Source organism: Chlamydotis macqueenii, chromosome Z, assembly GCF_036417535.1.
Source record: "Chlamydotis macqueenii isolate bChlMac1 chromosome Z, bChlMac1.mat, whole genome shotgun sequence".
NCBI classification, from domain to species: Eukaryota; Metazoa; Chordata; class Aves; order Otidiformes; family Otididae; genus Chlamydotis; species Chlamydotis macqueenii.
Genome location: NC_141593.1, coordinates 25,426,065 through 25,449,014, shown reverse-complemented (window position 1 = coordinate 25,449,014; position 22,950 = coordinate 25,426,065). Strand labels below are relative to the sequence as shown.

Genomic DNA, 22,950 nt, shown 5'->3' with positions numbered 1-22,950 from the left:
TTGTAACTGATAATAGTTGACAGAAGTACTTTTGGATTACAGCTCTAATTTAAAGTGTGTGGTAACATATGATTATATTCAAGTACTAAAGCTGAATTCTTCAGCAATTTAAAGTAATCTTAAAATATTTGATTAATATAAATTACTGATTTATTTCATATCTTAATCATTATGGAAGTCTTTATCATAAGATGAAGAACAGTCTCATCTGAGATAATCTGGATCCATATTTTTCCACTTCTGAGTATTTGCTCAATACATACTAAGGAAACCTTCCATTTCTCCACCGCAACAACTAATTGCTTTTTGCTCGCCAAGGATATTAGCACTCCATAGCACTTTGATAAATACAAGGCAACGTTATGACATTTTCACTTTGAATATCAACCCACTCATCACTGGTTCAGATAACTCAAAGACACATACAAATCTGTACAGAGGATGCGAATGCTAAAAATAACACTTCAGGAGAATCCTATGTTCAAAGTAACTTCTGCTTGCTGCATCAGCACCGGCCCAGTGTCTTTATCTCCTAGGCATCAACTCCCTCTCTCTCACTCTCCTGTTGCTCTTTGGCATTTTCTCCAAAACACAACCACCTCGGGCCTTTCACATGAGTAAGCATTCCTGACCACACTTGCCTCTGTCTAGACTATCCATTCAGATTTCTCTCCCATTTAGCCAAGAGCTTCCACCTGCCTGGATTTAGCTACTGGATTATTTAAGGCACACACCAAAGCCTGAAGGTACTAATTGCCATGTGTCCTAAATAAACTCCTATCTAGTCAAGGCTTGTATTCTATGTCTTAGTTTACTCTGGTCATCTTTTTAGTAGCAATTAGGGCTGAGGAAGCACTTTATCAAATTACAGAAAATGAATTATTTAATTAAGTGCTCATCACTTCATACTAAAACAGATTGTTTTCCAACCACAAACAGTTGGAAACAATATTTCCCCATGCAATTAGCAATTATTACAGATTTACTGCTACGGTATTTCTGCCCAGGGCATGGATTTATAGTCTAGTTTTTTTTTAACACAGCTTTCACCAACTAAAAGCTATCAGTTCCCATTCAACTTAACTACCAGCAGACCAAATCAAACCTATCAGTAGTCAAAAGCTGAAATTACGTCATTCTTTTATCATAAGCAGATTTGTTAGCAAGATCAAAGTTCAGAACAGTAGCAAATCCAAAGTTTACCCACATTAGTCCTGCAAGTGGGTTCACTTCTATATGCTACCACTCAACTGCTTCCAAAATACTGTTACATTTCACATTATATAAAATTTAAAAGAAACATGCCAATGTACTGTTAATGTCAAGGTAAATTTTCAAAAGTTTATTTTGTAGGATATGATTCTTCACACTAAAAGTGTTTTAAACAATATTACTAAGAATATTTGTCTAACACTGACATCTCCTTCAATTAAAAATACAGACCTTTATTCTAAAATTCTTAAATATTTGTAGAGTTTAAAGTTTCTGTGAATAAAGGTCGAAGGAAGCTTCTATATCTGTTTAAATTGACAAATGCATGAAGCATCCTCTGTTAACTTGTCAATCTATTTTTTAAAATGTCAATCTGTACTTCCTGTCCCAAGTGTCCAATTATTAATGGTGTCCAGCATCATACTTACTATAAATAAACCAGAAATACTGCCAGAGTAGGAAAGGTGGCTGTTAAACTAACTGTATCTCTTAGAAGTGAGGGAAGTTTTTTATTATTAGTGGCTGACTGCTGGAAAGAACCACCTCACTCCTTCTTCAGACTATAGGTAAGGAAATGAGAAGCTTAAAATGGCCAGTTTAGCTCTTTCATGTATAGTGTTCTTGTTCTTTCTGTAAACTGGAACCAATACATGTTTATACTAGCCCCAATTTAATCAAAGAATAGTTAGGGCTGGAAGGGACCTTTAAAAGTCATCAAGTCCAACCTCCGTGCAAGAAGCAGGGACATCTCCAACCAGATCAGATTGCTCAGAGTCCCATTCAGCCCAGTCTTGAATGTTTGCAGGGACTGAGCATCTGCCACCTCTCTTGTAAACCTGTTCCTGTGTTCCACCACCTTCACTGAAATTTCTTCCTTATATCTAGTCTGAATTTGCCTCCCACTATTTTAAAACAATTACCCCTCATCCTATCACAACAGGCCCTTCTGAAAAGTTTGCCCCCATGTTCCTTATAAGCCACCTTGAGGTACTGGAAGGCCGCTATAAGGTCTCCCTGGAGCCTCCTCTTCTCCAGGCTGAACAGCCCCAGCTCTCTCAGCCTGTCCTCATAGGAGAGGTGCTCCAGCCCTCTGATCATCTTTGTGGCCCTCCTCTGGACTCACTTCAACAGGTCCATGTCCTTCTTATGCTGGGGGCTAATTCATAATCCGAATATTTATTAAGTTCTTCACACTAGCAATTTATTGTTATTTAGAAAAAAAAAAAGCGAAGACAATTCACTAAGCTGTGTCTCCAAGGCAGATTTCAGTTTTTTATCTTCCCACCTGTCATCAGTACCAGATATTCATAACAGATACTCAAGAAATACACTCTTTCAGAAGTCCATTCTGAAGGGGAATGGCTTACAACTGATATATCAATATAAAACATTACTGCTTTCATTAAGCATCAGTGCTTTCTAATTAGTGTTTCTGGAAAAAAATCTCCTCATTTACTGAAAATATCTCTATTACGCAAACTGAATTTATTGCCCAATCCTGGTCCAGGCATTTCCACAAAACTGTCTAAACATCTCTTTACAACACAATAAAAACAAAGTGTTCTTAAAAACAAACAAACAAAAAACCTAATAACCAATAGCATGTTTCCATTAAGATTCTGACATGAGGATGCATCATCACAGTACAACCAAAAGCAAGCAAAACCATTGCATCACAGTTACTGCATCTTATTTAAGCTGCCAGAATAGAAATCAAGAAGCTTTTCTACATCAGTGTTGTATACAGAAAGGAAGATTAAGACCAATCACTGGATTAAAACAACATAGCAAGTATGAATCCTATCTGAAGAAAAGCTGAAGGTTAAGTTAGAACATAAGCTACTGGAACTCTTCCTGTATAGTCACCTCCAGTGACCAAAAAACACAAAGTTCACACACAGTTGAGTTTAAGTATTCATAAAATTTATCAAGCATGACATTTCTTTAAGCATTTTTCAAGATCCTACATATGGATCCATGCAGAAGAGCTATTCTCATTAGCCAAATCCTTTCTGGAAAAACCCTAGAACTCATGAGATAAACACTTTGTTGCTAAGAATTTGTAAACAGGCTTGAAAATCTATTAATATAAATTACCACCAGGATTAAATTAGTGCTGGCCTTTCTGTGAGACTGCCTGAAGGGGAGGGGTGGAGGGGAGCACAGCAGGTGACCTCAAGAGTTCCCTTCCAGTTTAAGTTATTCTGTGCATACGATGTTATTCTTGATATATCATGTTGTGACTGCATGTGCTAGTGCAAGTCACTCTGTACAAAAGCAGCAATGGCAGTATTAGAACAGACACAGTAATCAAGGCAAAGACAGCACAAGCTAAAAGGTCAGTTTGCCTGGGAGTTAAGACTTCCAGCTCTACAGAGCATTTCTATTTGTTCTTTTAATCACAGACTCTACACCTTCCAAGTTCAAAGCTGAACCCCATAGATCCACTACTACAGGACTGCCATCAACATCCACTCCTAACATGTACACAGAAGTCCCCATTTAAAGCTTGACTACAGGAGTGAAAGAACTCAAAGCTTTATGATAGTGATGGGTAACTTTAATAAATGCCATCTGGCTTTGACAACCAACTAGAGCAGTAATTTAAGCTCTCCAGGCTTTATTAATTAACAAAGCTTAAACGTGTATATATGAACTTTTTATAATGCTCATAATTTCTTCTCATCTCCTGACTATATAGCATAGTTTTTAATTGAGTTCAAGCCTCCACCCTGTTATAAACCAATCAAACACCTTTGAGGTGTTTTTCCTTGTCTGGCTAAAAGCAACTCAATTAGCATCATATATTGACTTTCATTGTCCTCCCCCATAACTTAATTTACATGGTCAGTTCTTGACAATTCATTACTTGATGTAATCCAGTAATGTAATACCGTAAATATTCATCAGTCCTCTATTCCAGAAAAATCAGCTCTTTTCAGTCCCAGTGGCTAACAGAGCAAGTAGTCATTGACTCATAGAATGGTTTGAGTTGGAAGGGACCTTTAAAGGTCATCTAGTCCAACTCCCCTGCAAGAAGCAGGAACATCTCCAACCAGATCAGGTTGCTCAGAGCCCTGTCCAGCCTGGCCTTGAATGTTTCCAGGGATGGGGCATCCACCACCTCTCTGGGCAACCTGTTCCAGTGTTCCACCACCCCCATTGTAAAAATGTCTTCATTATATCTAGTCTAAATCTACCCCAGATCCCATCTTTTTCATTCAAGTAAAAATTACTGTTGCAGGAACCTACCTGTTTTGGAGGAATTACATTATAATTCTACACTTGAAATATATGAAGAAGCTATTTCAACAAGCTAATTTAACAAGTCTTCCTCTTATTAAATAACGAGGGGAGAGACAAGTGTCTTACAAAATATCCCTGTAGAATTATCTGTCTATCAATGTCTGCCCAGTGTGACGGGAATAACAAAATGAGAGCAGAAGTGACCGTGGCTTTGTGAATACAATATTCATGTCTCAATTACTGCTATGACTTATCATTAGGCTGATCTTCATTGCTGGAAGCACAGTAAGACTACCCAGTGACAGCAGCTTTCCAAAATTATGCTTATACATCAACAAAACACAAACATTATATACTACTAGCAGCATTAATTATGCATAGAAAATCATAACATTCCCCGTTGAATCCAAACATGCATGCATACCTGGTCCGAGCACCTAAGAGAAAGCTTCATGAAAATCCAATCACCCCATCCTACAAAGAAACATCACAGCCACCAGCACCATCTCATACCAGTCATGCCTTGCTTTGTATTGAAGGAAAACATACAGAAATAAATCAGATTAGGAGATAGTTACTACACCTGACTCTGGATCAGCAAGACCAAGGAAGACTAAACTTACAGTATAGTGAAGACTGTAGAAAAATTTTCAAGATTAAGATCCCAATCACATCAAATCAGTACTATTGAACATTATTCCCCACCAAACCTTACTTCTTTACTAAAGTAACCACAAGACGTTCAGTAAAGTTCAACTGACAGCAAAAGTAGTTTTCACACATTATCATCTCAACACTAATTTTATCAGCTATTGGTGTTCTCCTATGCACTTAAATACAGGCTAGTAAGCGTATAGCTAGTAAGGTATACAAGGACATGAAAGTAAAGATTAACTATGTACCCCAGGAAGAATATTTTAAACATTTATCTCTAAGCATAACTCATTTTCTACTGAAAACATAGGTTTAAAAAAATATTAAATTTGCTACCAAACAACTATTAAACCAGAAGCATTCATAGTAAAACTCTGGCTTGGAAGAATAACTTACAAAAAATAAGAGATAGAATAATCCCATGACAGTTTCAATAGAAATATTAAATAATCCAATAGTATTCCTGAACCTCTAATACATATACAGCAATCACTTTAACTGTAGCTAGAAATAATTAACAGGAGGTTTACTAGGTTTCAGAGATGCCATCTCAGATGACAATCAAGCACTTAAACAGCCAAATACCACTCACAAAGCATAAGCCTGAATGAAAATGGAACAACTAAAATATCAGATTAACTTTTAAGAACCATGCTCGCTTTTTGTTCTTTCTCCAAGTCCACAGTTTCTTTCTCAACGTACTCAAGAAGCCCAAGAACCAAAAAAAAAAAAAAAAAAAAGCAACAATTCAGCTCCAAGTTACCAGATGATGTAACAAGTGCCAGACAGCTTTTTTCCCCTCCTCTTTCTCTAAGAAGTTCCAGTGTTACACACTTCCTAGTCAGAAGATAAACTCGCCGACTTCCCTTCTCAAAGTGCAATGTACCAAAACATTCCACCAGCAATAGCACTATCACTATCATCTCTCACTCTGCCACCACAACTGGAATTCAGGCTGCTGATAGGTACTCTACAGCATGCTTCCAGGCATCCCTTAGCCTACCTCCTTCCCACCACATTCCTGTCTCTGCCTGGTTGGCATGTTAAGCCTCTCACTAGTGAACTTTAGACCTTTTTCGAAGTCCTGATCAGAGGCTGATACTACTACATACTCTCAAAAGTACACTTAGACAGAATTCCTAGAGACTGTTGTTGTGCACTATACACTCCTAAGTCAAATCTTGAGCAAGTTTTAAAAGTTTAAGCAGGTTAAAAAAAAAAATAAAATAAATAAGGTGATCTGTTTTAATTTTTAGATGACTGCAACACCTGTCAGACATCTAAATGTAAAACTCTGCTTTTTCTTCACAATCTTTTTTCCCAAAATGCATACAGTTGACGTAATAAATCCACTCTCATTTTCAAACCAAGATGTGTTTAATAAAACTCTAATTGTAAGCTGAATATTAGTGAGAAAGAAAACTCATTTGTCAATCTTAATTCAGTTTTAAAAAAAACACATTTGGTGGAATAAAAATATAAATAGTAAGATTTAACACTATTACTCTAGGAACTTGTGTGGTACAGAGAAGTCCAGCTATTTTTTCCCTAAATCACGTAACTGGACTGACTATTCACCAGTAACACAGAAAAGCTACAGCATGCTTTTTGGCAAGCAGTAGTCACAATTAATACATATCATAATTCTGTAGATCACAAAAAGTAGGCTTTTTCCTTCATCTTCTAAGGCCAATTAATCTCCACATGATTCCATTTATACGTAGCCTCTTTATTCTTACCAGTGTAATACCAGATCTTTTAGCATTAGACAAAAACTGCAACATACTAACTTGCTCAGAGGAGGAACCATGTGGTAGAATATTTTCTTTTGGAAACGTTCTAGAGTAATGTTCAGAAAGTACAGTCAAAGAACTACAGCCCTCTCTCTGTAGCACAAAGCGTGAAGACTGTGATGGATGGTACCTCCTTCAGGAAACTTGTCTGGGGTCTTAGGCCAACGCCTGGAAAAACTTTGTAGCCTCCAGAGGCAAACTGTATCCCTACTCACAGAAACCTCTAACATAAAGAGATGAAGTGCTGCTTACTGCAGTCACAAATGAGAACAGCTTGTTTTCTTGTTAGGAACTCCTTGCCCTGCTCTGCAGTGTTATGCTGATACCACTAACTTTCATAACAGATGACTAAACAGAATTTGCCATACCCATGTTTGCTTTCACCAGACACTACCCTACAAGTATGTAACACCTCAAAACATGAAAAGATGGCAATAATGAAATAGCACTTACTGTAATCACAGCCTTGCTCAGACAGATAGAGCCTCTACAGCCGTACTCCGTTTCATCTTCAGACTTGTAATAACTGAGTGTGTTGCTCTTCAGAACTACCCATCGATCCTGCCACCCATGAATGTAGTTGGTCCACTGTAAAAAAACCAAAAACTCCGAAGATCAGCTAATAGAAAAACAATAATAAAAGACAGTGTGGCTGATATTTCTCAGGCTTTCAAGCACCAGGAGAAAAAAGCAACTTATTCTCCAAAGTTCTTCCCAATTGAGAACTGTATTCTGCTCAGAGCTCCTCAAACAATCTTACAAACTCCTAAAGGTACTAAAACCCAGTTGTTTCAAATTAACAATAACATAACAGATGTCTTGACTGCAACTGCATTGCCAAGGCCAGTTAAGACAAAAGTAACAAACATACTGATGACACAAACTGAGGAATGGTAGGGAGGGGGAAAATCAAACATTAATCACTACGGGGAGTTTAGCCACTTGATTTAAAATCTGGAGTTCGACTAAAAGCCAAACTGAAGTGGAACATGAAATAATTTATAAAAGTTCATTCCTACAAAAATTTTACTAAAGTATCTACTTCTTTTCATACAAATAGAAACATTCTACTATGTTTGTATAATTTTTTTATATTTTATATATTTCATATAAATACAAACATGCCAAGCTGTGTGCTGCAGTTGATACTCTGGAGGGAAGGGATGCCATTCAGAGGGACCTTGACAGGCTGGAGAGGTGGGCCCGTGCAAACCTCATGAAGTTCAATGAGGCCAAGTGCAAGGTCCTGCACATGGGTTGGGGCAATCCCAAGCACAAATACAGGCTGGGCAGAGAATGGATACAGAGCAGCCATGAGGAGAAGGAGTTGAAGGTGTTGGTTGATGAGAAACTCAACATAAGCCAGCAATGTGCACTGGCAGCCCAGAAAGCCAACCACATCTTGGGCTGCATCAGGAGGAGCATGGCCAGCAGGCTGAGGGAGGTGATTCTCCCCTTCCACTCTTCTCTCATACGCCACCTGGAGTACTGCATCCAGCTCCGGAGCCCCCAACATAAGGAAGATGACCAACTGGAGCAAGTGCAGAGGAGGGCCACAAAGATGATCAGAGGGCTGGAGCACCTCTCCTATGAGAACAGGCTGAGAGAGTTGGGGCTGTTCAGCCTGGAGAAGAGAAGGCTCTGGGGAGACCTTAGAGTGGTTTTCCAGTACCTAAATGGGCTGTGTTAGTTTTATTTAGTGAGAGGAGCTACAGTGGCAGCTTCTGTAAGAATCTGCTAGAAGTTGTTTCCCCTTTGTTCAGTGGACTCAACCAGGCCTAGGCCTGACCAGCTGTTGCCCAGGGCTGAGCCAATTTGTGGCAGAATGTTCCCTGATAACACCTCTGTGATAACGTATTCAAGAAGGGGGAAAAAAGGGGGGGGTGCGGGGAGGGGAAAAGAGAATAAGTGAGGAAGCTGAAGCAGGGGGGCAGAGAGGGGGAGGCATGAGCTTTGTGGGCCTCCTGCCAGGCAGCCGTCTGGGCCCAATTCTGCCCAGCCTGGCTGCAAGAAGCGGAGAGGAGATGCGATGCGAAGAGAACCTGCAAGGCATCTACCTGAGCTGATGGTGAAGAATTTCTTGTGAGAGGAACAGCTGCAGACGCCAAGGTCAGTGGAGAAGGAGCAGGAGCTCCCAGCAGAGATTCCCCTGCAGCCTATGGTGAGGCCGGCTGTGCCCCTGCAGCCCATGGAGGTCCACAGAGGAGCAGAGATCCACCTGCAGCCCAGGAGGACCCCAGGCAGGGGCAGGTGGGTGCCTGAAGGTGGCTGTGGCCCAGGGAGGGCCTGCGCCGGGGCAGCCGTTCTGGAGGGACTGCACTCTGTGGAAAAACAACCCATGCTGGAGCAGTTCATGAAGGACTGTAACCCATGGGAGGGACCTCATGACAGAGCAGGGGAGGAATGTGAGGAGTTCTTCCCTCGAAGAGGAAGGAGCAGCAGAAAGCAACATGTGATGAACTGACCGTGATCTCCCCCATTCCCTACTTCCCCCTGTGCCACTTGAGGTGGGGGAAGGAGGTAGAGATAATGTTAAGCCCGAGAAGAGGGAGGGGTGGGAAGAAGTTACTTTGTTCTCTTTCTCATTATCCTGATTTGTTTTTAACAAAAAACAAATAGTTTTCCCCAAGTCAAGCCTGTTTTGCACATAACAGTAACTTTAAGGATCTCTCCATGGCCTTATGTCAAACCTTGAGCCTTTTTTTTATATTATCTCTCCCTGTTCCCTTGGAGGGTGGAGGAAGTGAGAGAGTGTCCTGGTTCTGGCCAGGATAGAGTTAATATCTACCTGAGCTGGGTGGAGAACTGAAGCTGGTAGCCCCTATGGCTGGGATAGTTAACTAATTAGCTAACAGCTGGGGTTCATTTACCCAAATTAGCCAAAGTGCTATTCCATCCCATCTGACATCATGCTCAGTATATAAGTGAGGAGGGTGCTGAAGGGAGGCTCCCTGCTAGTTGGAAGAGACTGGATGTGGAGATCTGTTGTGAGCTATTGTACTGTATTTGTGTTCCATCACTGTCTTATTTTCTTCTGTCACTACTGTTAAATTTACTTTTTGTTCAATCTCAACCCACGTGTTTTTTTTTTTTTTCTGGTTTTCTTTTGTTTGTCAAATCTCCTCCTATTCTCTCGGAGAGTGGGGGGAGTGAGAGAGAGACTGCGTAGTCTGGTCCCTGTTGGGGCTGAACTACGACAGTTATTTTGGCGCCCAACGTGGGGCTTGAAGGGTTGAGATAATAACAGATCTGACTTTTTTTTTTTTCTTGAAACAAATTTGTTTATACATGCTTGTTGTATTGGTTGTCAGTTATTGGTCATGATGTTGCAGCGGTTGGTTATGTTGTTGTATTGTCTACGCTCTTATATGTACTATGTGTTCCCAGTGGTGGTGTTTATCACCTCAGGGAAAATGATGAGAATTATCCTTCTGTTATACTATGCCATATACATCTATGACATGGTGACATCAATAGCCTTAGAGATAAATTGGTATTCCTATGTGGACAGCTTCCCGAATTCTTTCACTTCCAGGGTAGTTAAGCCACTTTTTGAGAACTTTAAAGATCTGGGGGATATTCAAGCCACTATGATGTTGTTGTTACGTATCTTGAATGCGTGCCAAGTCTTGTCTAGGCCTGCAAACCCACTTTTTGGGAATCTCCTCCTGAGATCTACCCTAAGGCAAGATACTAATAAGTGGCATGGTATGAGGGAGAACAAACTGACCTGCAATGTAGGGACTCAAACCCCAGCAACAGGCATTGCAGCTGAATCAGAGGGTGAACCTGTGCTAGTTTCATTTGCCCCTGTATACAAGAAGACTTGGAAGTGGAAGTCAGCTCGTTTAGTGAGGGATGAAGCAGCCCCTTTTAGGACGGAGCAGGAGGAAGAAGAGGAAGGTTTATTTGCTACATGCCCAGGAAGAACTCGGCAGGCAGGCTCTTCCTCAGAGGAAGAACTCCTAAAGGAGACAGTGAGCACCAGATTTCTATCCCTGAGTGAGCTGCGAGACATGCTGAAAGATTTTAGCCGTCATCCTGGGGAGCACGTTATCAGCTGGCTGCTGCGGTGCTGGGATAATGGGGCCAATAGCTTGGAATTAGAAGGCAGAGAAGCTAGGCAACTGGGATCCATTTCTAGAGAAGCAAGCATTGACAAAGCAGTTGGAAAAGGGACACAAGCCCTCAGCCTCTGGAGGCGACTCCTGTCAGGTGTGAAGGAGAGGTATCCTTTCAAGGAGGATATAATGTGTCACCCAGGCAAGTGGGCTACCATGGAGAAGGGTATCCAGTACCTGAGGGAATTAGCTGTGCTGGAGATTATTTATGATGACCTGGACAATGATCAGTTACCTAAGGAACCAGATGAAGTCAGGTGCACACAACAAATGTGGCGGAAGTTTGTTCGAAGTGCACCATCATCATATGCCAACTCATTGGCAGTTATGACCTGGAAAGATGGAGAGGAAGAAACAGTGGATGAACTGGCTGGCCGATTCCAGCAGTACGAGGAAAGCCTGTCTTCCTCCCTAAGGGCCTGTGTCTCGGCTGTGGAGAAACTATCCCAGCAGTTCCAGCAATTCAAAGCAGATATGTCCCATTCCCCACCGGTATGCGCCAATATTTCAGCTATTAGGAGTAAATGTTTCCCTGCTCAAGAGAGATGGTTTACGCGGCGAGGTACCCTGTGGTTTACCTTGCATGACCAAGGAGAGGACATGAGGGAGTGGGATGGGAAGCCTACCTCTGCCCTAGAGGCGCAGGTACGTGAGTTGCGCGGAAAAACCATTGCAAATAGAAGTTTTCCCCGGAAAATTGTTGCACCAGTCTCCAATAGGGAGCATAGAAGGAATAGCTTTAGTTCTGACCCTCTTGAAGGGACCTCTCGTGCATATTTAAAAGAAATGAATGATGAATACTGTGGCCAGGATTAGAGAGGCCCTGCCTCCAGCCAGGTGGAGGAGAGGGATAACAGAGTTTATTGGACTGTGTGGATCCGATGGCCTGGCACGTCAGACCCACAAGAGTACAAAGCTCTAGTGGATACTGGTGCACAATGTACCTTGATGCCATCAAGCTATAAAGGGGCAGAACCCATTTGTATTTCTGGAGTGACAGGAGGATCCCAACAGCTATCTGTATTGGAGGCTGAAGTGAGCCTGACAGGGAATGAGTGGCAAAAGCACCCCATAGTGACTGGCCCAGATGCTCCATGCATTCTTGGTATAGATTACCTCAGAAGGGGATATTTCAAGGACCCAAAAGGGTATCGGTGGGCTTTTGGTGTAGGTGCTTTAGAGATGGAGGAAATTATACAGTTGTCCACCTTGCCTGGTCTGTCAGAGGATCCTTCTGTTGTGGGGTTGCTGAAGGCTGAAGAACAACAGGTGCCAACTGCTACCACAACTGTGCACCGGCGGCAGTATCACACCAACCGAGACTCCCTGATCCCCATCCATAAGCTGATTCATCAGCTGGAGAGCCAGGGAGTGATCAGCAAGTCCCACTCACCTTTTAACAGTCCCATATGGCCAGTGAGAAAATCGAGTGGAGGTTAACAGTGGACTATCGTGGCCTGAATGAGGTAACACCACCACTGAGTGCTGCTGTGCCAGACATGTTAGAACTTCAGTATGAACTGGAATCCAAGGCAGCCAAGTGGTATGCCACCATTGATATTGCCAACACGTTCTTTTCAATCCCATTGGCACCAGAATGCAGGCCACAGTTTGCTTTCACTTGGAGGGGCATCCAGTACACTTGGAATCGACTGCCCCAGGGGTGGAAACACAGCCCCACCATCTGCCATGGGCTGATCCAGACTGCACTGGAAAAGGGTGGCGCTCCAGAGCACCTGCAATACATTGATGACATCATCGTATGGGGCAACACAGCAGCAGAAGCTTTTCAAAAAGGGGAGAAAATAATTAAAATCCTCCTGAAAGCTGGGCTTGCCATAAAACGATGTAAGGTGAAAGGACCTGCAAGAGAGATACAGTTTTTGGGGATAAAATGGCAAGATGGGCGTCGTCAGATTCCAATAGATATAGTCAACAAAATAACAGCTATGGCTGCACCGACTGACAAAAAGGAAACGCAAGCTTTCCTGGGCGTTGTGGGTTTCTGGAGGATGCATATTCCAAATTATAGTATGATTGTAAGCCCTCTGTATAAAGTCACCCAAAAGAAGAATGATTTTAAATGGGGCCCTGAACAACAGCAAGCTTTTGAACAAATTAAACAAGAAATTGTTCACACAGTGGCTCTCGGGCCAGTCCGGACAGGGCAAGAGGTAAGAAATGTGCTCTACACTGCAGCTGGGGAGAATGGCCCTACCTGGAGTCTCTGGCAGAAAGCGCCAGGGGAAACTCGTGGTCGACCCCTTGGGTTTTGGAGCTGGGGATATAAAGGATCTGAGGCCTGCTATACTCCAACCGAAAAAGAAATCCTGTCAGCATACAAAGGAGTTCGAGCTGCTTCAGAAGTGATTGGTACTGAAGCACAGCTCCTCCTGGCACCCCGACTGCCAGTGCTGGGCTGGATGTTCAAAGGAAGGGTCCCCTCTGCGCATCATGCAATGGATGCTACATGGAGCAAGTGGGTTGCACTACTTACACAGCGGGCCCGAATAGGAAACCCCAATCGCCCAGGCATATTAGAAGTAATTACAGACTGGCCAGAAGGCAAAGATTTTGGAAAGCCACCAGAGGAAGAGGTAACGCGTGCTGAAGAGGCCCCACCATATAACAACCTCCCAGAAAATGAGAAGCAGTATGCCCTATTTACTGATGGGTCCTGTCATATTGTAGGAAAACATCGGAAGTGGAAAGCTGCTGTGTGGAGTCCTACACGACGAGTTGCAGAAGCTGCTGAAGGCCAAGGTGAATCGAGTCAGTTTACAGAGGTGAAGGCCATCCAGCTGGCTTTAAACATTGCTGAATGGGAAAAATGGCCTGTGCTCTATCTCTACACCGACTCATGGATGGTGGCAAATGCTCTGTGGGGGTGGTTAAAGCAATGGAAGCAGAGCAACTGGCAGCGTAGGGGCAAACCTATCTGGGCTGCCACTCTGTGGCAAGATATTGCTGCCCGGTTAGAGCATCTGGTTGTAAAAGTACGTCACGTAGATGCCCACGTACCCAAGAGTCGGGCCACTGAAGAACATCAAAACAACCAGCAAGAGGATCAAGCTGCTAAAATTGAAGTGGCTGAGGTGGATCTGGACTGGCAACACAGGGGTGAACTATTTTTAGCTCGGTGGGCCCATGATACCTCAGGCCATCAGGGGAGAGATGCAACATACAAATGGGCTCGTGATCGAGGGGTGGATTTAACCATGGACACTATTGCACAGGTTATCCTTGAATGTGAAATATGTGCTGCAATCAAACAAACCAAGCGGTTAAAGCCTCTGTGGTATGGAGGACGATGGCTGAAGTATAAGTATGGAGAGGCCTGGCAAATTGATTACATTACACTCCCACAAACCCGTCAAGGCAAGCGCTATGTACTTACAATGGTGGAAGCAACCACTGGATGGCTGGAAACATATCCTGTACCCCATGCCACTGCCCGAAACACCATCCTGGGCCTTGAGAAACAAGTCTTATGGCGACATGGCACTCCAGAAAGAATTGAATAAGACAATGGTACCCACTTCCGAAACAATCTCATAGATACCTGGGCCAAAGAGCATGGCATCGAGTGGGTATACCACATCCCCTATCACGCACCAGCCTCTGGAAGAGGTGATAGTTGCCTCACCCCTGGAAACATTCAAGGCCAGATTGGAAGAGGCTCTGTGCAACCTGATCTGGTTGGGGATGCCCCTGCTCCTTGCACAGGGGTTGGACTGGATGACCTTTAAAGGTCCCTTCCAACCCAAACCATTCTATAATTATCCTACAGTATATTACCACTATAATGCCTGGAGTAATCACTTCTTTATCAATTTAACATTGCCTATAGATATTGCTTTAAGTTTTAATTCCCATCTGTCTTCTCACTAAGATGACACTTGCTTATCAACAGACATCCAATCATGTTTTTGCTATTCAGATTTTTCTAGGGACTCCACATTCACACATGGAATGAAATTCATATTCCAAGAACTAGATTCTTCCTGGAGTCCTGGATTCATCCTACAGAGATCTAGTAAGAAGTGACTGAACATTCTTGATATTAATCTTGTATCTGCAATGTCTTCACAACTGCACTTTGTAGAATCATACCACACTGACAGAGCACCAGGTTCTGTTCTGTAACTCTGACTATACACTGGCACTTGGTCTTCAATCACAGTGCAAAAGTTATACATTAGATTAAAATGGAAACAAAAGCATCAAAAATAATTTTACTGTGCAAGTATTTATTTGATCATGACAACCGTTCTTTGACAAGAAGTTCTAAGAAATAGCTTTTTTAAGGATTTAAGTCTAACCATTATTTACCATTTTGTAATATATAAATGAGAGGGAACAAAGTCAACCAACAGGCTTGTTCCCACAGTGTACGACACATATTTGTTAATACATGTCCCATAACTACATGTTAACTCTTGTAATAATAAGAGGAGGTCTAAGGAAAATAAATTCTATAGCTGAAAATTTCATAACAATTTTCAAGCATAGGTAAGACCTTGATTTGCTCTCCAAAGATAAAGCTCTTTTTGATCTCTTAATACATCAAATTGCCAAGTTCTTAAAGTCTTAAAGAAAGCCTCAGCTGTGCCCAGCATATGAACTGGTAGCACAAACAGTCATGGAGCTATGTATTTCCTGCCTTCCTCTATTCCCATCTCTCATGTTCCCAACTCTACCCAGATGTGAAAGGCAGAGTCCAAAGTTATCTTGGGGAAAAGAGCAAGGAACAGGGAGGAAAGCACCTTTCCCTCTTCAACAGAGTTAAGTGAGACCAATATAGCAGTCAATCTTGCATTTGCTGCTGCAATCAACGCTTGCTGTTCCTATCAAAATGTGCCATAAACTAAGAGACTCCTTAAAGTACATTGAGTAGGCAGAAGGTTCTGGCAAATAAAAGACTACGGTTTGTCAAGCATCTAGATTCTTGTGCCTCAAGAAAGATTCATCCACACTGAAGTTCTTTCTTCGTATCCACCTTAAAATTGTTAGCAGGAAATACAATGGAAAAAAAGCCTGGAGTTACGAAGCATTTAAAGAGACCAGCAGAACATCTAATAAGTTTCTCCCACCAAGTTACTCAATTTCCTTCAAAGCTTCTCTCCTTACCAAAGAGCAGAGCAACTGAAACACTATTAAGCACATAGAGAACTGCAGCCTACTTTCATCACTTTAGAATTTAATGATACACAAGAAGTTATTAAAAATAGGTATTTCCTTAGTAGAAAGTTTGGTATGCTACCACTTCATTGTAATTAGTTTGTCTCAAGTATTACTGAGATATCAACTAACAAAAGGTAAACTTATCCCTCAAGCATACTTACTGCAACAGGTTTCACCACACTTGACTATACAAACTACATCCCCGGTTCTCACAGGACTGGCAACGTCAGCTACAGTCAGCACAATCATCCAGAAAAATAAGTTTGCACATACCTAAGCTACAGAATGTCAGAAGTCACAGCTTCACCTGCTACGCCAGTAAGAAACACCACCTGAACCTAAGTATTTAATTTGCCAACATAAAAATCAATTACATCCCACAAATATTAAAGTTTCTAATGATGAAAGCATCTAATCAAAGCAAAACTTTGCAATGCAAAAAAAACCCAAACCTACGCTAAACCAAAACCTCACATTTTAACTGCTCTAACCTTTCACATCCGTCTTATCCTTTCCCTCCCCCATCCACTAGTAGATTACAAGATCTTAAAAATGAAAGCTGACACCCTTTTCTCCTAACCGTTTCTCCCACCTCTAGTGTTAGCAACATTTTCATGCTGAAAGGAATGCACTGAGTCCCTCAAAAAAAGCAGAGTTCTAGCCCTGTCATGGCCATTTTCTCAGCACCCAGAGCCAGTTTATGATCTCTGTATCCTGTGACCTGTGCCTCCTACACTGGCTTGTGTCCAGCCTTACCGCGTAGGGCAGGAAAAAAAATTCAAAACATAGTGCTTCAATTCTAAAGGTATTTCAACATTATTCTGAAGGTACTTTCTGTAATAAAAACACTGGCGTCAAACTCAGTAATTCAATATTTAACTTAATTTAAAGCACTCCTAAAAATAAAATTTCCCAGCATCATCCGACGCATACTTGCAAGTCATCTTATTTTCAGTGATAAAAGAGCAAAAAAAAATTATGTTTATTTTTAAAAGGGGAATCAAGCTCTAGTGCTATTTTCCTTCCGCTCCTCCCCACCTCCCATATCTCTTGCTGCAGGAGTTATTTTATTACTCTGTTTTGATACCCGGGCTGAAAGCTGTGCCGCTCCCGGGGAGCGACGACGGGCTGCACCCGCCTTCGGCAGCTCCCAGGAGGCGAGCGGGGGTGCCGCGGCCCCAGCCCGCACCCGGGCCCGCCGCCGGCCCCGGCCAGCAGCCCGAGGCGCGGGGGACACGCCCTCACCCGGGCGCAGCCGGCCGCCTGCTCCCGGGCCCAGCTCTCCGGAACCTCACGCCGGGCAAGCAGCGGGCTCGGTGAGGGGCGCAGGGGCCGGCATTGACCCCCGGGCCAGGCGACGACGGCTTTCCCCCGACGAAGGGCTTCCTCCCGGGGCGGGCGGCAGCTGCGCAAAGGCGGGGTCCCGGCGGCGGCGATGTGCCGGTGCCCGCGGCTGAGGGAGGGGGCGAGGGCGGCTGGCGCCGGGCGCCGCAGCGGCTGCCTGGCAGGCTCCCCGCCGTCAGGTGGCGGCTGCCCCGGCCGTGCCAGCGCCTCCCGCGGAGCCTGCCGGGCCCCCCCGCCACCACCAGGCCCCTCCACCGGCGTCGAGAACCTCGGCCTGATCCTCCGGGGCGAGCAGGAGACAGGCGGGCGCGGCTGACAGCCTTCGGCCAGCCACGAAGCGGGGGTGGGGGGCCGGAGAGGGGAAGCGAGAGGCCGCGGGCTGCAGGGAGGGGAAGAGGCGGCTTACCTTGCTGAGCACCCCGCAGAGCTCAACAGGCAGCCCGAGCTCGGTCTCGGGCTCCTCCTCGGAGCCGGAGGAATTCCAGCTCTGGTTGTCCGACATGGAGACCCGAGCCACAGCCACCGCCGAGCAGGGAAGAGCCGAAGCGGCCCCCGCCCACAGCAGCCTCTGCCACCTCCTCCTGCCGAAAGGACGGGAGCGGCGGGCTCTACCTGAGCGGCACCGCTCCGCGCCCGCGGGTGCCACCAGCGCCGCCTGCCCCTGACAGCGACCGGCCGGCGCCGAGGCTCAGGCTTCCCCCTCACCGTAGCTCCGCGGCCCCCACCCGCGGCAGCAGCCACAACATAGAGGTGGCGAGGGGAGGAGGGGCGAGCGCGCGTCCGCCTGCCGCGCACTCCGCTCACAGCTCAGCCGCTCCCGCAGCCGCCACCGCCGCCATTTTACGAGGGACGCCCGCTCTGTGCCACTATTTACCAGCTCCGCCCCACACTCGCCCGCCCATCTCCGCTGGCCGGGCTGGGCCGCACTGCGCCTGACGGGAGATGTAGTCTTCCTCCGCTCAGCGGCAAGCCCCGGCCACCGTTGCCTCACGGGAAAAGTAGTTTCTGGTGCTCGCTGTGCAGCAGGGCATGCTGGGAGGTGTAGTCCTCCGCGGCGGCCGTCTCCCGCCAGTCGATGGGCGGCCGCCATCTTGGTTTCGTCGTTTCTGTGGCGCTACCGGCGGATTTCGCCTCCGTGCCCTCGATGAGGTGGGGAACTCTGCTGCCGCCGGGGGAGGGCAGCGGTGCCGGTTGGGGCGATGTTTCTTTTTTTTGTGGGGTGAGGGAGGGCTCTTTCTTTAGTGAGGTGAAACGTCTCTCCAGCCCGGCTTGCTTTCTAGCGTGAGAGATCTGCCTCGTCTTCCCTGCCTCGAACCGGTGGGACTCGGGGGAGCGAGCTCCAAACCTTTCCCGTAACAAACATGGTGGCCGCGGAGGCCGCAGGAAGGGGTGGGAGGTGCTGCCGGCTCCCGGTTGAGCCGTGACGGGAGGGCGGGCCGTCCCGCCGCAGGTAGCAGGTCTCTGCTGACAGCCCGGGGTCGGCCAGCACTTGCGCCGCTTCCCGGGGCCGCGGGGTGAAGAGGCCGCCGAGGCCCTCACCCTGCAGCGGTCGCGGTCAGGCGCGGGCGTATGGGGCCGACTAGCCGCGCTGTGCCGCCGCGGGTGGGCTCGGCAGCCTGCTCCTTCCCGGCCGGCCGGGCGGCTCTGCACCGCCCGCTGCCCTTCTGCTTCACCGGCTGTGCCCAGAGGCGTCCGATGAGTAGGGTGGAAAGTGGCGATCAGCAGCTTGCCTCTGCTGCGAGGTAGTGGTGTCGCTTCTTTGTCTAATATTTTCACAGTTTAGGGAACGAAACGATAATTTTTTTTTTCTTAACACTTCCGTCTGAAGTGTCCTTTCCGATATTTCTGGATGGAGAAATATTTGCAGAAAGGAAAACAGAAAAGGTAGTTGAATGTGTCACTTCACAATTTATGAACAGATGTACTGGGTTGGGAAGGACTTAAGATTGTACTGGCTCATCTCCTTTCTTGCGATTTCTTGGGAAAAAAAAAAGTGTTAAATAGTGTTCGTTGAGGAAACCAGTTTTGGAACACACATTTCAGGTTATATTGCAAGAGCAATCCTGTACAACTGCATTATCTCTTCCTCGTTATGACAAATCGTTGTGTAATTTTTCCGTGTTATGCTGCTTGAAAGTTTCCTTTAAGGGTTTGGGTTTTTTTTGTTTTTGTTTTTTTTTGAAAGAACTCATAGCATTAACAGAGCTATTTATATGCATTCTCTATATATGCTGGTAGCTAAAAGTTAAATAATATTAGTACCAGCTCAAAATCTCTGAAATAAATATATTTACAATGAATGCAGCACTGAGAGTGCATCATTGTCCTAAACAATTAGAAATAAAGAAGAGTTACAGATACAGACATCTTAATATTTGTGTGCACAGAAAAAAAAATATATGGGTCTACTGTGGGTGCTATTTTAGACAATTTTCTAATATATAAAAAGTTCTTGAGAAATTATATTATTTGATTCACCAGCTGTTTGGCAATAAACCAAATGAGATATTTTTTCTTTGTATCTGTTGCAATGTACTGTGTCTGTTAAGCAAGTGGAGTGGCTGAGTTTTATACATATTGAAATGTATTAGAATAAATTGTAGTTCTTCTCTGCAGTATGTTGATGAAAGCTAGTCGTGTTTTCCCCATTAAACGCTGAATTAACTTCTTTTTTCTATCCTCATCTAGAGCAGGAGGTAAAAACATGTCTGAACAAATCCTTTTGGCAGTGGCAGTGGTGTGTAATACGTCACCTTGCACTGTCATGCTTTCGATCTAGGACTATTTGCTTAATTCCAGAAGTAGCTCTTTTTTTTTTCTTTCTTTTTTTTTTTCTCTCCAGAATATAGATTGACTCAGATATTTGAAAAGAAAAATGCCATGGGTAGATATTCTTTCAGGTTGTTTAAGAAACATGTTCATCCTTAGAATATTTGTTTAATTACTAATGCTAGCTAATATTTTATAACCAACTTTAAATCAATAAATACTGGATGCTAAAAGGTTTGCCTTTTCAACTTTTCATATAATGCTTTGTCTGTGCTAACTGATAGATTTTTTTTTTTTCCATCTGCCACCTCCTCCTAATATGTGTTAGTTTTTCCATAATGTTACCAGCTTATCCTTTTCCAAAAAGCGTATTGGAATTGTTAATACCTTATGTAAATTAACTCTTCTTTCTAATGTTCTGACCATTTTTGTCATAGATAACTTGCTATTACTCCTAATGAGATCAAGCCATATCTACATTAGCAAGAATACAATGCAGTGTGAGTAGATTTGTAAAGATTTGATACTGAGGACCTTAAGTTTGTCTTATGTATGCTTTAGGAGGTATTTCTTCAGACTAGCATTAATCTGGTCCTACGTTAGCAGTTGTAGTGCATGAGGTGTGCTCTGAAAGCATAGACTTCCAGTTTAGTTTAGTTTGAAAGGAATCTGGTTTGACTGCGTGCTCCAAGACCAATCTGAGATGCAAACAAAAGCGTGAGAAATGAAGATGATCAAACTGATATGCTAGTGTAGACCTCCAATAATGGTTTTAAAATAAGAGGAGGCAGATTCAGACTAGATATAAGGAAATTTTTTTCCATTGAGGGTGGTGAGACACTGGAACAGGTTGCCCAGAGAGGTGGTGGATGCCCCATCCCTGGAAAGGTTGGGCGGGGCTCTGAGCAACCTGATCTGGTTGGAGACGTCCCTGTTTCTTGCAGGGGGGTTGGACAAGATGACCTTTAAAGGTCCCTTCCAACCCTAATCATTCTATGATTCCGTGAATTGTACTGCATCTTGCCTGCAGAAAATTAACAGGGGATGATTATTCCACTTGTTTCACTTGTGTCGCTCTTCACATAAGCGAAGAATTATTCAAACAGTTTGATGAATTACTTAAAATATATGTTTTGACATATAAATTTCGGCATTGTCACAAGTAGTCTCTATTTTTGCAGTGTGAATTATTTGCTTTTTAAAAGGATTGAATTGTCTGTAATTTGTTGTATCTTAAAGCCTGTGAGTTCAGAAAAGGTAAAATTCTAGGGCTTCATTCTTTGAAGACTGATTCTAGGTGCTTGTGTGGGATCTATGTTTTTGTAAAATGCGGAGTCAGCTGCTACTTAAAAAATAGCCCTATTCAGCTGTGTCAGTTTGGGCACTTGGAATTTTCACTTCTGCAAATCCTGGCCTATTTTTCTGTTTAGTATTAATTGATCATGTACCATGACTTATTACACTTGTAAAAATACTTACATCTTTCTTAGAAGAGTCTGTTTTCTAGGGAACAAGTTTTTACTATATATTGAGAGACAGACTAGTGAAAAGGCAGCAGTTTTGAATGGACTAGTAAGGAATCTAGGTGGTTAACACTGTTTATATTAAATGCTAATAACACTGTTGTGTAGTTCCTTCTACCAGTTCTTTTCTTGTAAATCACTACAGGATTAAAACTAACAGAAGTCCTCTTCTCGGGGCTATTTGGAAACTAGGGCTCTAGTAAATATCAAACCCCCTGTGGCTGGAAAGAATTGAGCACATAGTTCAGAAGGACAGCCTGGTGTACTTGCTTGCACATGTCTTTGTTGGTGCTTCATCCTGCTGAGAAGGAGAGACTTTACAGCAGCTGATACTTAAATCATTATCTGAAGAACATGTTTTTACAAGGAAAGGAGATTTAAGGAGTTTGTTAAATGTAATCCTGTCAACTGGAATGTTTCCTTGCCAAATGAATACTCAGAAGAGACAGGTGCACTTCTTGTTGGAAAATATGTAATGTAACGTTACTGTTTTGGGATAAAATGCTTATCTGAATAATGGATAAATAAAATAGTATGAAATCAAATGCGCTACTGGAGTTTGTAGTGTAACCATGTAAGTATCATAAATGTTAAAACATATTAGCGGGGTTGAATTTTTTTAGTTTGTTGAGTGTATGTTCTTGTCTTAGAAATTCAAGAACTAAAGGAATGCATTTGTGGGGAACCCATTGTTCAAATGGCCTGACTGTTGGTACATTAATTTCTAGACCGAGGTGGGTTAGCTGGGTTTTAGTTCTTTAACGAAGGTGAGTCAAAGAGTTGTATGCACAGCCTAGATGAAGATACTTCTGTACAGTGAGTGGAATGAGAAGTGTAGCTATGTGGCTACCAGTTCAATCTTAATTAGCAATTGGAGTAAAAAGAAAGGGATGTCCATTAAAAATGTTGATTTAGAGGAGTGGTGCTCTTATTGGGAAGGTCCCTTATAGTCTCTTTTATTTATTACTCATAGTATTGTTTTGGTAGTACCTGAGGCTTTGTTTCAAGATGGCCCATGTTATGGTTTCCAGTTGTAACAATACCTAGTGCAAGGGAGACATTTGAAAGGTTGGGATTGAGAGTTACTCTTGAATCAGTCTCCTT

The 22,950-nt window shown here is 43.6% G+C and overlaps 2 protein-coding genes across 5 annotated transcripts in view; one reads left to right on the top strand and one right to left on the bottom strand.

Moving 5' to 3' along the window:
• Nucleotides 1-18,438, bottom strand: part of CERT1 (ceramide transporter 1) — an 82,211-nt gene extending 63,773 nt beyond the window's left edge. For both annotated transcript variants that reach the window (XM_086770002.1, XM_086770003.1), the window contains exons 1-2: nucleotides 17,961-18,438; nucleotides 7,359-7,493 (exon numbers count right to left, since the gene is read on the bottom strand). In XM_086770002.1, the coding sequence (XP_086626128.1) occupies nucleotides 7,359-7,493; nucleotides 17,961-18,056 (231 nt within the window). In that variant the 5' untranslated portion in view covers nucleotides 18,057-18,438. The remainder of the gene's footprint in view (nucleotides 1-7,358; nucleotides 7,494-17,960) is intronic.
• A 170-nt stretch (nucleotides 18,439-18,608) lies between these two features.
• The window catches only part of POLK (DNA polymerase kappa), a 35,116-nt gene continuing 30,774 nt past the window's right edge, over nucleotides 18,609-22,950 (top strand). Inside the window, exon 1 of one of the 3 annotated variants that reach the window (XM_086769996.1) lies at nucleotides 18,609-18,703. The gene's annotated coding sequence lies outside the window, so the exon portion shown is untranslated. Of the gene's footprint in view, nucleotides 18,704-18,731; nucleotides 19,439-22,950 lie in introns of those variants that run through there. The other 2 variants (XM_086769999.1, XM_086769997.1) reach the window with 2 other exon arrangements.